The 14,977-nt window shown below is 36.1% G+C and overlaps 2 protein-coding genes across 3 annotated transcripts in view; one reads left to right on the plus strand and one right to left on the minus strand.

Moving 5' to 3' along the window:
* The window catches only part of LOC126821014 (mucin-like protein), a 94,804-nt gene extending 80,042 nt beyond the window's left edge, over positions 1–14,762 (minus strand). For both annotated transcript variants that reach the window (XM_056101501.1, XM_056101500.1), the window contains exon 1: positions 14,380–14,762. In XM_056101501.1, the coding sequence (XP_055957476.1) occupies positions 14,380–14,494 (115 nt within the window). In that variant the 5' untranslated portion in view covers positions 14,495–14,762. The remainder of the gene's footprint in view (positions 1–14,379) is intronic.
* Positions 6,740–13,378, plus strand: LOC130013060 (uncharacterized). Its single transcript, XM_056101503.1, has 3 exons — positions 6,740–7,993; positions 12,340–12,396; positions 13,082–13,378. The coding sequence occupies exons 1-3, from the start codon at positions 7,078–7,080 to the stop codon at positions 13,099–13,101; spliced, it is 993 nt and encodes a 330-aa protein (XP_055957478.1). The 5' UTR covers positions 6,740–7,077; the 3' UTR covers positions 13,102–13,378.
* Positions 14,763–14,977: the final 215 nt, after the last annotated feature.

The following is a 14,977-nucleotide window of genomic DNA, read 5'->3' on the forward strand; positions in this document are numbered from 1 at the left end:
TCAGGTAACAAACTGAACCCCCTTCCATCTTAGAAAAATAAATTGAACACATGCCATCTAAATGACTGAATCCCTGCCATCTCAGGTAAGTATTTGAACCCCTGCTATCACAGGTAAAGAACTGAATCTCCTACCATCTCAGGTAAAGAATTGAACCCAACCCATCTCAGGTAAAGAATGGACCCTGTTGCAGGTAAAGAATTGAACCCCAAGTGTTGCAGGTAAAGAATTGAACCCCAGGTGTTGCAGGTAAAGAATTGAACCCCACCCATCTCAGGTAATGAATCTATTAACATCAAACAAATGAATCCAAAGGTAAATTATCATATAGCAACTCCATCACAGACCATGCACTTACTTCAGTACAAACACTCGTTTTCAACAAGGTGTAATTTACACTTTAAACTTAATACACAAAGGTTGCCAAAAATAGTTTATTTTTACATCAAGAATGCACTCAAAATAAAGGGCTTCTTTATTCTCTTTCAACCAAAAAGTCTTTCTGAATAGGAAAACAATTTATGGAGCAGAATAACATATCTTGTGGTGACAAAAAGATCTTATCCAATAGACAAACACTTCCTTCATCCTCCTATATATCACCGATGACTAATATTTCAAATACAATCGGGTTTTAATGTTCTATTTTTGTGAACCAACTGGGAAATTTATATTTAAAATGATATAAAATCTGAAAATACTGCTACAATATATAGGTCATTTCTCTTAAAGATGCCTTCCTGTGTACCAGGGGGCTTGGATGGCCGAATGGTTACCACATGCGCGCTGTATCATAAGGTCTGTCATTGTGTCAACTGTTGTGGTTTCGATTCCCCGGTTGTACGTCCAACCTCGTGGGTTTTCTCCGGGTCCTACTGTTTCCTTGCACTGCTAAAGACCCCTACGCACAAGCGAAGTATTGAAATAAAATAGAACCATATGGTTTGTGGCGAGTGGACGTTAAACCTATCTCTCTCTTTGCTGCAGGCCATCGCTCTCTCTTAAAATTCTTCTGCATGCCCTAATAAACACTGTGCAGGCCGCCATATCACACAAAACAGGTATGCAGGTATAAAATATAATGTACAACTGTAACATGATATAATACTAAAAAAATTATCAACTGATTTATTATACTGTAACTGTTTAACAAGATTTCACAAGTCGTTTTCACACAAATACCTCAAGTACCAGGGCAAATACCTCATGTATCAGGGCAAATACCTCATGTATCAGGGCTTAGACGTAGAGCAGTTAACTTATTAACCGGTTAAGGTGTAAATGAAATTAACACATTAAGGATGCATTATGGGAGATTCGATAAAATTGGCAGTTCTTACTATAATAGTTAAAAACTAGATAACCTAAAGGCAATTTGCTGAAAATTTCATTCAAATTGATCCACTATGAACCAAGAACTAAGCGAATGACATTTCTGCCTAGCCTCAGTCATCATTACTAAAGTCAGTACGATAAACAGTATAGTCTCGATTATCCATTTAATCGTTTAATCGAGAAGGAAAGTTATGCAGTAACTCCGCTCACAATCCACTTAAGATCACAGGCTAGCGATGCCATCTAGAGTTGATTATGGTCTGGATATGTTAATTAATGTTGAATTAATAATTTAGATAATATTTCAGGCCTAAAGAAAGACCTGCAATGGACAGATTTAGCTCTTGCATAATGTATGTTTAATAGAAATGAATTAACGCATTAACACTCTGTACGTCATGTAAGCATATTCTGCAGGAAAATTGTTATACAGACCCATGAAAGGGTCTACAGCATGCAAAATCCAGAGACCACATTGTCACTGTCGCTTTAATTACGTCTGTCGGATCGCAAGTCTCCGGTTGAAATAACTTGGTTTCCAGTCTCCCTTGAATCAATGGCCAAGGTCGAAACCACCAAATTTTTAAACGCTTTTCAGTCAAAATGCCACCTAAATTCTGGATTTGGGGTACAGAATAAAAATAATAATCAAGAATAAGTTTGATTACTCTGTAAAATAGGTTGGGTAGGAAAATGACCATGTTTTAGGAGCTTCAATAATTAACTCATATTAAAGGAGCTAAATCGCTAATATTCGGGACCTAGTAATTGACACAAATGGGTCGCAACACATATAATAATGTAATATGAATGTATATAAACTGATTTACATTCAATTGTTTCCGTTTTTACCCTAATTTCAAATCAGTTATGTTTCGGGAAATACACCAGATTGCCTGTCTACACCGATAGTATTTATTGCGCATGCTTTCCAGATAAGAATATGATGTCACCGTTTGACACAACTTGTGGAATATGTCTAACCTCGTTCTTCGAGTCCCTTGTTACAAATGGTAAAATGTTTATTTTGTCTTAAATATTGGACATCAGAAGCCCATCTTTTCCCGGTAAGATCATAACATCAATGTTGATTTAAATTGACACAATAATTTGTGTTTTCAATGTCGAAGACTTTAGATGATATTGAGTTAGAGACCTAGCTACTTTAACACGTTAACTTTAAAATTTTAACACATTAAAGGAGCTAAATCGCTAATATTTTGGACCTAAAAATTGGCACAAATGAGTCGCAACACATATAGTAATGTAATATGAATTTATATAAACTGTTTTACATTCAATCGTGTCCATTTTACTGTGAATTGTCATTGGTTATGTTTGGCGAAATACGCCAGAAGTCTCAACCACAAGTCAGTTTCTAGCGTCTGGTTATTCCAGTCAACACCGATATTATTTATTGCGCATGCTCTCCAAATAAGAATATGATATCACCGTTTGACATGACTTGTTACAAATTTGAGCACCTTGTTACAAATGGCGCTGAAACGCATTATGGTACACGATTCGTGTGTACCAATGGTAAAATGTTTATTTTGTCTTAAATATTGGATATCAGAAGCCCATCTTTTCCAGGTAAGATCACAACACCAATGCTGATTTAAATTGCTTAAAAATTCGAGTTTTCAATGTCGAAAATTTTGGATGATATTGAGTTACGGACTTAGCTACTTTAACTTGCTCTCAACCCTGTAATTTACAAATAAGACGCATCATGGGTGAGATATATATATTCAAAATACAGATGTGACATCATCCTTTGATGTTGGCATATCATTATTTCAAATATAATGGTACCAGCAATGTAACAAGCGTACATTATTGATACTAGTTAATATTTTGGACCCGTGTGATGTGTCTGTATTTTAAGTTTGTTTAATGATCTTGAGCTTAAGACATTGTGTAATATATTGAAACAACACGAGTGACTATCAACCATTAAACCACACTTATATATCTATATGTACAATGAACAATGTTCTTAATTAATAAGTTATATATAGATATTGTTATGTCACGTATTTAAATCCAGGTATGCCCTTAAAACAAGACAGGTAAAGACATGTAGACAAATTAAATTACAAATACAACATTGTTCTAATTGTAAACACAAGATAGTAACCATACCCTACCTTGTACCTGACACTCAACATTACTCATAGCTCACTTATTAAAAAGTCAGTATACTCTACATTGTAAATGCCACCCAAGAAGTGGTATCAGGTGTTCTAGAGAGAGAGAGAGAGAGAGAGAGAGAGGGAAAGATTGGTTTTAACGTCCACTCGACACAAACTATGTCATTTCGGGACAAACATATGGTTTAATTTTATTTCAATAATTCGCTTGCGCGTAGGGGTCTTTGGCAGTGGGAGGAAACCGGAGGACCCGGAGAAACCCCACGGGGTTGGACAGACGACCCTACTCTTTGTCACGTACAACCGGGGATTCGAAACCATGCCAGTTGACTCAATGACAGACTTTATGATACAGCGCGCATATGCTAACCATTCGGCTACCCCCCCCCCTTCTGTTCTATAAAGAGTATACATATCCTGCCTTGTATATGATACCAATCACTAACAGTTAAACAAGATGTGGTATCAGATGTTCTATAAAGAGTAAGCATACCCTGCCTTGTATAACAAGCACTTGACACAAATTGTCATCTTGGGACTAACATATGGTTCAGTTTTATTTCCATAATTCGCCTATGCTTTTTATCGTACCAACTTTAGTAATGATGATCAACGTTAGCCTAAAATTCGAAAGCTAATATCTTGGTTCAGATTGGAGCAATTTGACTGAAATTTTCAGCATATTCTGTTTACATTATCTATTTTTTAATTATTATAGCGAGAACTGTCAGCTCTTTATCTAATCTCCCATAATGCCCCATTAACCAGATTTAAATAAAGAGCTGGTCGCTTCTATTTTCCATATACCAATATTGTCATACTTTTATTGGAAATATCTGCCCAATAAATACTTTTCTGGGAAAGTATCTTTAATCAAAGTATAATTGAAAATGCCAGTCAAATTACTTTATGATTGGGTTTCAGACAAACGAATGCAATTAAATTTGTATTACCGGTAAAATTCCTATTAATTTCATTCCTAATAAGACATTTAATATGTAATATTAGAAAGCCGTGTATAACCCGTCTGCATGATGCAGATGTCAGTTCCTTTACTGCCAGTCTACCTGTCTGACGTCACACATTCCAGAAATTTGTCTTGGCTGATTTTAAAAGCATTTAATACACACATGCCAGGTATTTTCCAATCCATTAAATACCCACATAGAGTAGATTATTGGCTTGTCATGTGAATAAATGTCTAAATGATAATTCATATAATATTTGAAGCCAGAATAAATACCTGCAATAGGCTGATTTAGCTCTTATATATTGCACCTTTAGAAGTGCATAATGGAAGATAAGATAAAGAGCTGGCAGTTCTCACTATAATAGATAAAAAGTAGATAATGTAAAGGGAATTTGCTGAAAATTTCAGTCAAATTTCTCCACTCTGAACCGAGATCATCATTACTAAAATCGGTACGATATAACATAGTCTCGATTATCCATTTCATGATTAAATCATAAATGAAAATTGAGCAGCAAATGGGATCCTAATCCAGTAAATTTCGCAGGCTTGCGATGACATCGAGAGGTGATTATGGTCTGATGTTGATAAATGTTCAATTAATAATTTAGATAACATTTCGGGCCTAAAGAAATACCTGCAATAGGTATGTTTAATATAAGGTCCTTAAAAGTTTATTTATTACATGAAGTTTCTAGAATCTTATAGATAAAGTTTTTTACGGTAAAACCCTTGAAACGTTTTTATTTTATGAATAAATTAAAATAAAATAATCTATAGGCCTAGAGACTTGAACTAACACTGGTTTGTCAGGACTCTGGTGGGACATCCGTGAGGGCGATGACGACAGATTGAGAGAGGGAGAAATGGGGTTTAACTCCACTCTATACAAACTAGGTCATTTCGGGACTAATATATGGTTCAATTTTATTTCAATAATTCACCTGCCCGTTAGGGTCTTAAACAGTGGGAGGAAACCAGAGGACCCTGAAGTTGGACAGGTGACCCTACTCCTTGTCACGTACAAGTGGGGAATCAAAACCACACCATTTGACGCAATGGCAAACCTAACAGGACAGATAGTCATTTTGTAACAGGGTCATATTTTGGGACTCTGTCAATTAATGTTGGTGAAGAATGTCCTGATCAGTGTCTTGATTGTTGGAAGTTTTTAATAAGTGAGTTTATAGTTTTGGTTGTGAGATAATGTAAATTCATTAAAATGTTTTGGGGGATGGATTTTCAGTTGTATGGGTCTGGAATTGTATTGTCCGGATTATGGTGTTTTATTTTAGTGGTTGAAATGTCTTAGTTCTTATATGGGTTTACTTTTAATATTTTTTGGTATAGTTGAAAGGATAACTCGTTGGACTCTTTATAGTTCTGAAGGTGGTCTCTTTCTGAAATATTGTTTATCAGGTGATTAGTAATTCTTTGTCCTGGTTGGTTATTCAGAAGTTTAGCTGGGATAAAACTAAATTACACGCATGCATCAGTACCACATGTTACAGATTTAGTGAAGGTCAATACCGGCTCTTTTCCACAAATGGGTAAGCTATTTAATTTAACTTTCTTGTAATAGATGACTGCAAGTGGACTGTGAGTTTCATGAGTGTTTGATATATAATTATATATGTAATTCAAATACTGTAAGGTAAAAATTGTAGGATGTGTAGCCAATAGAACTGTTGGTTACGAATATATGGATAATGGCAACTATTGTATTTTCAGGGCCAACTTGTCGAGCATAAATGTATTTTGTGTTATAGTTATGTGTAGTACCAACAGAAATGGTGTTTAATGGTTATGGTGAATTGAAATACATCTAGATCGACCAACATCGACTACGCGCTTACGCGTTTCATTTAATTGTTTTTAAACTGTATCATGTGTCATTTGTGGATTATATAAACTTATTTAAACCTTATCGTGTTGTCAATCAAGAAATCTATTTTCCCGAACTAAGCAGGTTCAATCTATCAACTTTACCACACCATTGCAGGTGATGGAAAGGGTAGGTCTGCAATAATGGAGGCACCAGGGGGAGTAGATTTTCTTGGTTGTACCAGTAACAAGTTGAACTGTTTAGTTTTCAATTAACTTATCGTTAGACTTTAAAGTGAATCCGATGGCGTTTAATTACTGACATTCAAATTTATGTGCACATTATCATCAAGCTTGAATTCTTGTGACTTTGTGACAGTGTTTAACCACTGGAACTGAAATTATAACAGATTCTGGATGAAGATTGGAACTGTGTAACAGTGAATATTGAACATTAATATTATGAACTATTGATTAATTTAGTGTTAATTTGATTAATTTAGTGTTAATTTGTTTGTTTTTATTTATTTTTAGTGTCGGTAAACCTGGTATGTATGGTTGTAAGTATGGATGTTGACAGCACTAATAAATAAATAGGTCAAGTTTAAATAAGTTAGGGCATAAAATTCCGTAACTATTGATAATCTTAGAACATCATTCAATACACATTGCATTATACTAAAATATATAACAGTTATCCCAGTAACACTATAACTTGTATTGTCTTTATTTTATCAACAGTGGAGTTTTTTTATGTAGAGTTTAGAGTAGTTTGGTCAGTTGATTGGTTTGAATATGTCGGAGGAAGAAGTTGTGGTCTTGGGTAACACACTAAGAAAGTTGGGTCTTTTTCCAAAGCGTATAGGTAAGACTGAAGATGACGTTGCTGAGTGGATGGAAGATGTTTTGAAATCTAAAGGTAAGTGGCCGGTTAAATCGGATGATGAAACAGAGTCGTCTACTAAATCAAGACCACCAGTTAATCCGATGCCGAAGTTGTCAATGTTTTATGGTGAACCAGGAAAAGGTGAAGTTAGTTACGACCTTTGGAGATACGAAGTAGATTGTTTAATTTCAGAAGGTGTATATGATAACCATGTAATACTGTTGGCTATTCGCCGATCACTTAAAGGGGAGGCCGGTAAGGTTATAATGCGGTTAGGTCCGCATGTTGATGTTAAAACTGTCTTAGCCAAATTGCATAGTGTTTACGGTACATGTGAAGAAGCAGAATCTTTAATCGGACTCTTTTACAGTGCTAAACAATATCCATCTGAAACGGTTACAGATTGGGCATGCCGGTTAGAAGATATATTCGCAAGAGTAACTCGAGAGGGTAGTCCAGATCCTAAAGAATCCGATGAGACATTAAGGAATGTATTTTGGCGTGGATTGTTGCCACACTTACGTGATTTGTCTGCTCACAAATATGATAAATCAACAAGTTTCGACACACTACGTGTTCAACTTCGCCGTATAGAGCATGATGTTAACCAACGAAACTTATCAGCGAGTACCGCTACTTCGAAGCCAAATCCTTTTAACATGATACATACAAAGTCTTCTAATTCTGAATTTCAGGAACTTAAAGGGATAGTTCACAGTATTTCTTCACAAGTTAGTGGATTGAAGGATCAAGTTTCGCAATTAGCTTATAAAGTTGACAGACCTAAGGTTCCACGATGGCAGTCACAAGGAAATGATTCAAGAGGTGAGATGTCAAATAATTTTAGTAGTAATAACCGGGATAATCGGCGTAGTAGTCAAAGACCGGGACCCAAGTGTTGGGCTTGTGGTCAGTACGGTCATATTAGGTTGGGTTGCAGAGCAGCATTTAACCAGAATCGTTCTTTAAACGTTCACAACCTCAGGCCAAGGGAAGCGCCCTGGGGTACTCCACGCAGAGACTTCCCAGAGCGACGTTGAAATCGAATTTTGTAGTTGGTGAACCTAATGAAGCCAATGTTAAAGTTGAGGGAAATTGTTGTACTGCACTTTTAGATACTGGATCAACTGTGTCTACTGTAAGTGAAGAGTTATATAATTCTAAATTAAAACATTTACCTTTACAACCGCTTAAAACTATGTTGGATATAGAATGTGCTGATGGTAAACCATTGCCGTATAAAGGATATATTGAAGCAGATTTACAGTTTTCAGAATTGACAGATGAAACAATAACTTGTATTTTATTAGTAGTTCCGGTGAGTAGATATAATTCATTGGTTCCGGTTTTACTTGGAACAAATGTATTGACTCTTCTGATGAAACAATGTAAAGATGAACATGGGAAATCTTTTCTCCAAAAAGCGAAATTAACCACTTCTTGGTATTTATCTTTTCGTAGTATGGATTTATCAGAAAAAGAATTAGTCAAACGAGATTTCAGTTTAGGAATAGTGAAAAGTGCCTCAGTCAATAGGATACTAGTTCGTCCAAATTCTCGTATAACGTTACCATGTTATGTTGATAAAAAGTTACGATACCCGAAGGTGTCGGTGATGGTACACCCATGTCAACGTTCCAGTATTTCATCTGATTTAGATGTTTCTCCATCCATAATGATGTATGATTACAATAATACAGATTATATTTCAGTTAACGTTTCAAATGTGTCTACAAATACTATTGTTATTTCACCCAAAGCTATTGTGTGTGAACTACAGCCGGTAAATATTGAAGATAACGAAGTTACTTCAGATGGATCCAATGCCTCGGTCTTAAATAAAGTAGAAATTGACGAAAGCGATTTATCAGAGGAAGAGATAATTCAAGGTAAGAACCTGTTGTTAAGTTTTGACGATATTTTCGCACATAATGATCTGGACTTGGGACATACATCCAGAGTACAACACAGAATTGAACTTATAGATGAACAACCGTTTAAGCAACGGCACCGCCGTATACCTCCATCGATGTTTACTGAAGTAAAAGATCATTTAAAGCAGTTGTTAGCATGTGGTGTTATAAGAAATTCACATAGTCCATGGGCATCAAACGTGGTACTTTGTCGTAGAAAGAACGGTAAATTACGCATGTGCACTGATTTCAGACAATTGAATAATAGAACGATCAAGGATTCGTACGCTCTTCCCAGAATTGATGAGTTATTGGATCATTTAGCAGGTAACAAATTTTATTCAAAGTTAGATATGAAGTCCGGATATTACCAGGTCGAAGTTGCCGAAGAACATAAGGAGCGTACCGCTTTCACAATTGGTCCGCTTGGTTTTTATGAGTATAACAGACTTCCTTTTGGTCTTTGTAATTCTCCCGCGACGTTTCAGAGGCTTTTAGAAGATTGCTTAGGAGATCTTCATTTGACGATATGTGTAGTGTATATTGATGATTTGATTATTTTTGCAGATTCATTCGAGGAGCATCTACAGCGCTTAAATAAGGTTTTAGAGCGTTTACGTCAGTGTAATTTAAAATTAGCACCTGATAAATGTAGTTTCTTTAAAAGACGTGTAAACTATGTTGGACATGTTATCTCCGAAGCGGGTATTGAACCAGATCCAGAGAAAATTGAGGTGATCCAAAAATGGCCACGCCCATTGAATTCTGTCGAGGTAAGAAAATTTCTTGGATTTGCTGGTTATTATCGTCGTTTTGTGAAAGATTTTTCGAAAATATCAAAACCTTTATCTATTTTGATGCCCACAACGGGTAAGAAAAATAAAAGTAATGTTTCCGTCAAGTGGAAGTGGGATATTGAGCAGGAAAATGCATTCTGTGAATTAAAGGATCATTTGTGTAGTTCTCCAATTCTTACAAGCTGTGACTATACGTTACCATTCGTTTTACATATTGACGCTTGTCAAACTGGTCTGGGTGCAGTTCTTTATCAGAAACGAGATAATTTATTGAAAGTTGTGGCTTACGCGAGCAGAAGTGTGAATAAATCGGAACAAAATTATTCTGCTCATAAATTGGAATTTTTAGGGTTAAAATGGGCCGTTACAGAAAAGTTTCATGATTATTTGTATGGGAACAAGTTTGTGGTGTATACCGACAATAATCCATTAACCTATATTTTGACTTCCGCTAAATTAGATGCAACAGGTCATAGATGGCTCGCCGCTCTTTCTGCGTATGATTTTGAAATAAAATACAGACCCGGGAAAAATAATTTGGACGCCGATTTATTGTCAAGATTACATAAAGAATCGGAATATATTTCGCATGAACAGGTACATGTAATTTGTAATTCTATTCAGCCGAGTAATTATGCCGAATGTTTAAGTATATCACCAGAATTAGTGCCGGAGGTAAATTTAGGTCTAAATGGTATGACACCACGTGATTGGAGAAAGGAACAAGCAAAAGATGCCTCTATATTGTCTATTCTTAAATATTTAAGGTCGGGAATAAAGCCATTTGACAAGGAGTTCAACAAAGAGGTCCAAGTATTATGTCGTCGTTTAGAACACTTAAAGCTGAAACAGGGAGTTTTATATCGATCTGTGGAACATGAAGGGGAGATAATTGAACAACTCGTACTTCCAGGTCATTATAGGAAATTAGCATTTCAGGCTCTTCACGATGATCTTGGTCACATGGGTAGAGATAGAACTATGGTATTAATGAGGGAACGATTTTATTGGCCTGGTATGGCAAGTGATGTTGAACTTTGGATCAAGAATTGTGAACGTTGTTTGAGACGAAAATCTCCTACAAATATCCGAGCCCCTTTGGTGAATATAGAAACTACTCACCCCCTTGAAGTTGTTGCGATGGATTTTCTAACACTAGAACCATCTAAAGGTAATTATCAGTATATTCTAGTTATTACAGATCTGTTCACAAAATATGCTCAAGCAATACCTACACGGAATATGACAGCTCGCACAACGGCTGAAGTATTTTTCAATAATTTTATAGTTCATTATGGTTTACCAAGTCGGATACATTCTGATCAAGGAGCTAATTTTGAGAGTAAAATTATTAAAGAATTATGTAGTTTAGTAGGTATGGATAAATCCCGCACCACAGCTTATCACCCGATGGGTAATGGGCAGTGTGAAAGATTTAATCGGACACTTTTGAATATGCTGGGTACACTTACGCCGGAGAAGAAAAATGATTGGAAAATACAAGTAGCACCTCTTGTACATGCATATAATTGCACACGACATGAAACCACTGGATTTTCACCTTTCTATTTAATGTTTGGACGCCACCCTCGTCTTCCAATAGATTTAGCGTTTGGAGTGAGTCGAGAAGTGTCTAATGTGTCATTACATTCGTATGTAAAAGCGTTAAAGGAACGGTTACAACGTTCTTATGAATTAGCGATTAAATCATCAGAGAATTGTAAAGAAAAACAGAAGACAAAATATGATCGGAAAGTTAAAGGTATTCGTCTTGATATTGGTGATCGTGTTTTAGTACGTACTTTAGCGTTTCAGGGAAAACACAAATTAGCTGATCGATGGGAACCTGGCGTTTACATTGTTGAGGATCAACCTAATTTGGAAATTCCTGTTTTTGTGGTCAGACCAGAGTCTGGGCGTGGACGATCGCGTACTTTACATCGAAATAATTTGTTATCAATCAATAGCGTTGAACCCGTGTATTTTCCGACTCCAAAACCGAGAAAGCGAAAAATAGTAATTGAGTCTAAAGTAGCTGCGGAAAAATGTGTTGAATTAGATTCAAGTTCTGATGAAGAATTTAGTTATGTGGAAGCCAATGATCCTGTAAATGAGAATTACCCGGAGGTTATTCTTACGGGAGGAGGGGAAGGTGATCATGAAATTATCGAGGATATTGTTGAGGGGGATCACAATACCGAGATATTTCATGGGGCATCTAATGACGCATCTGTAAGTAATGAAAATACTGAGGTAAAATCAATTGAAGTTAATGTTTCAGGTGACGCCGTAGATAATAATCCAAGTCCTCTACCGGCAGATGTATCTATTGAAACAAGACCTCGCCGAACATGTAACCAACCTCAATGGATGCAGAGTGGTGATTTTGTTATGGCTCAAATTAATAATCCGTCAGATTGGTATGAGAAAGCTAACTATATTCATTCATTACATCTTTCAGGTTCTTTAAGCAAAATGGCTCCAGAGGTTAGTACGGCATTGTTGTCGTTAATTACTGGTAAGTAAATGACGGGACGTCATTTTTACGGTGGGGGGAAGTATGTAACAGGGTCATATTTTGGGACTCTGTCAATTAATGTTGGTGAAGAATGTCCTGATCAGTGTCTTGATTGTTGGAAGTTTTTAATAAGTGAGTTTATAGTTTTGGTTGTGAGATAATGTAAATTCATTAAAATGTTTTGGGGGATGGATTTTCAGTTGTATGGGTCTGGAATTGTATTGTCCGGATTATGGTGTTTTATTTTAGTGGTTGAAATGTCTTAGTTCTTATATGGGTTTACTTTTAATATTTTTTGGTATAGTTGAAAGGATAACTCGTTGGACTCTTTATAGTTCTGAAGGTGGTCTCTTTCTGAAATATTGTTTATCAGGTGATTAGTAATTCTTTGTCCTGGTTGGTTATTCAGAAGTTTAGCTGGGATAAAACTAAATTACACGCATGCATCAGTACCACATGTTACAGATTTAGTGAAGGTCAATACCGGCTCTTTTCCACAAATGGGTAAGCTATTTAATTTAACTTTCTTGTAATAGATGACTGCAAGTGGACTGTGAGTTTCATGAGTGTTTGATATATAATTATATATGTAATTCAAATACTGTAAGGTAAAAATTGTAGGATGTGTAGCCAATAGAACTGTTGGTTACGAATATATGGATAATGGCAACTATTGTATTTTCAGGGCCAACTTGTCGAGCATAAATGTATTTTGTGTTATAGTTATGTGTAGTACCAACAGAAATGGTGTTTAATGGTTATGGTGAATTGAAATACATCTAGATCGACCAACATCGACTACGCGCTTACGCGTTTCATTTAATTGTTTTTAAACTGTATCATGTGTCATTTGTGGATTATATAAACTTATTTAAACCTTATCGTGTTGTCAATCAAGAAATCTATTTTCCCGAACTAAGCAGGTTCAATCTATCAACTTTACCACACCATTGCAGGTGATGGAAAGGGTAGGTCTGCAATAATTTAATAATTTACATTAAATATACATTTTCCTATGCCTTCTTATTTCCTTATATGAGCCGAAATCACTGCCTTCTAATACATCATTACAAGTGGCCCAACCATAATAACTTAATGACAAACCAACCAATGAAATCTGGATTTCCAGGAAATTAGTCATTTGTAAAATAGACCCCTTTTCTGTGTAGTCCTACTATCGCTTTCCCAAGAATTTCACAAGCTTTTATCTAATAAATAAAATTTAAATAAAGTTCGGCCAGAAGGGGTGTGGACCGTTTATTTTGAATGTAGGTGAAACCATGCAGATCCAACGGGGGAAGGAGGTGGGGGGTGGGGTGGTCTCTCGTTAATTTGGGGCTATGTGAAGCCACGGTATTTGTTTGACGACGGTTGGAGATAAGAATCTGCCAATAACATCTGTAAAACCATGATACTTTCCATCGGCATAAAAACTCTAAACCCACGACTAAAAGCACGTCACTATACGTCTCCAAGGCTCAGTCCCTGGTCGAGCTCCTTGTAATACCCTGTCTAGAATCGACATTCGTTTGTTTGTTCCATGTATATTTGTTCTAGTGTATTAATGTATAATTTATATATCTGTATGCTGCTCTCCGTGCAATAAAACGCATCTTATCTTATCTTCAACTCCAAGGGTTGCCCAAAATTCAAACTGAAACACGTGCCTTGAAACCTGCGCCAAATTTATGCGGATTGATCTAACTACAGATTCACCAAACTACCATCTTAACCGTTCTTCAAATCGTCGGTATTTAGAAAACTTCAACATTAATTAATAACTAAATATTAGTTATACTTCGATGGTTTACAGTTCATAAAACAAAAACGATCAATTAAACGCGCGCTGTAAGCTATTGACGAAACGGCGAGAAAGTGTGGCATTTCTCCATTCTAGAAATGTCTTGCCAACAACAAGTTCCAGTCATTTCCTTATAAATAATACTGTAACATAAAGGCCTAAATGAATCCCTAAAAACTCACCTGTAGTAGGAGGAGTAGTTTCAGTCCTGACGTTGATGGCACACGTGAATAACACTAACACAATTATCACTCCGATATTCCTTGTATTGTCTTTAGTCTTTGAGAATTCCATCATGGAACTATTCCTCGCGTCACCCGCGGTTAAGAATTCACAATAATTTCTACGTTGTCACACACCGATAGCTTCTCGTTCCTTTACGTGCTGGCTTTAAAAATTACTTTCACAATATACGACCGCCACTTATTTCACCCGAAAGCTGATAAATTATCGCTTCGGTATCATCAGTTTATGAATGTCCTCAGTTGCACAAGAAGTCGGGGCGCTAAACAACACCCTATAATTGGATTAGTCTATATTTAGAGATAAATGACAAAGATACCTGTTCGCATGTACCATTGTCACCAGGGGGTGGTAGCTATCCGTTACATGCAGTAGATAAGGGATATTTGATAATGTTGATGTAAAATAATCACCCAACCCAACTACAGATAAAATGAACAGTTTTTCCAATAAACCGTAACAGCTGCTAACAGTAGATTTACAATAATCGTGACGTACACATTGACCTATTTAATAAGATTTCAACACAACAAAAGT

The sequence above is a fragment of the Patella vulgata genome, chromosome 5, assembly GCF_932274485.2.
Source record: "Patella vulgata chromosome 5, xgPatVulg1.2, whole genome shotgun sequence".
Lineage (NCBI taxonomy): Eukaryota > Metazoa > Mollusca > Gastropoda > Patellidae > Patella > Patella vulgata.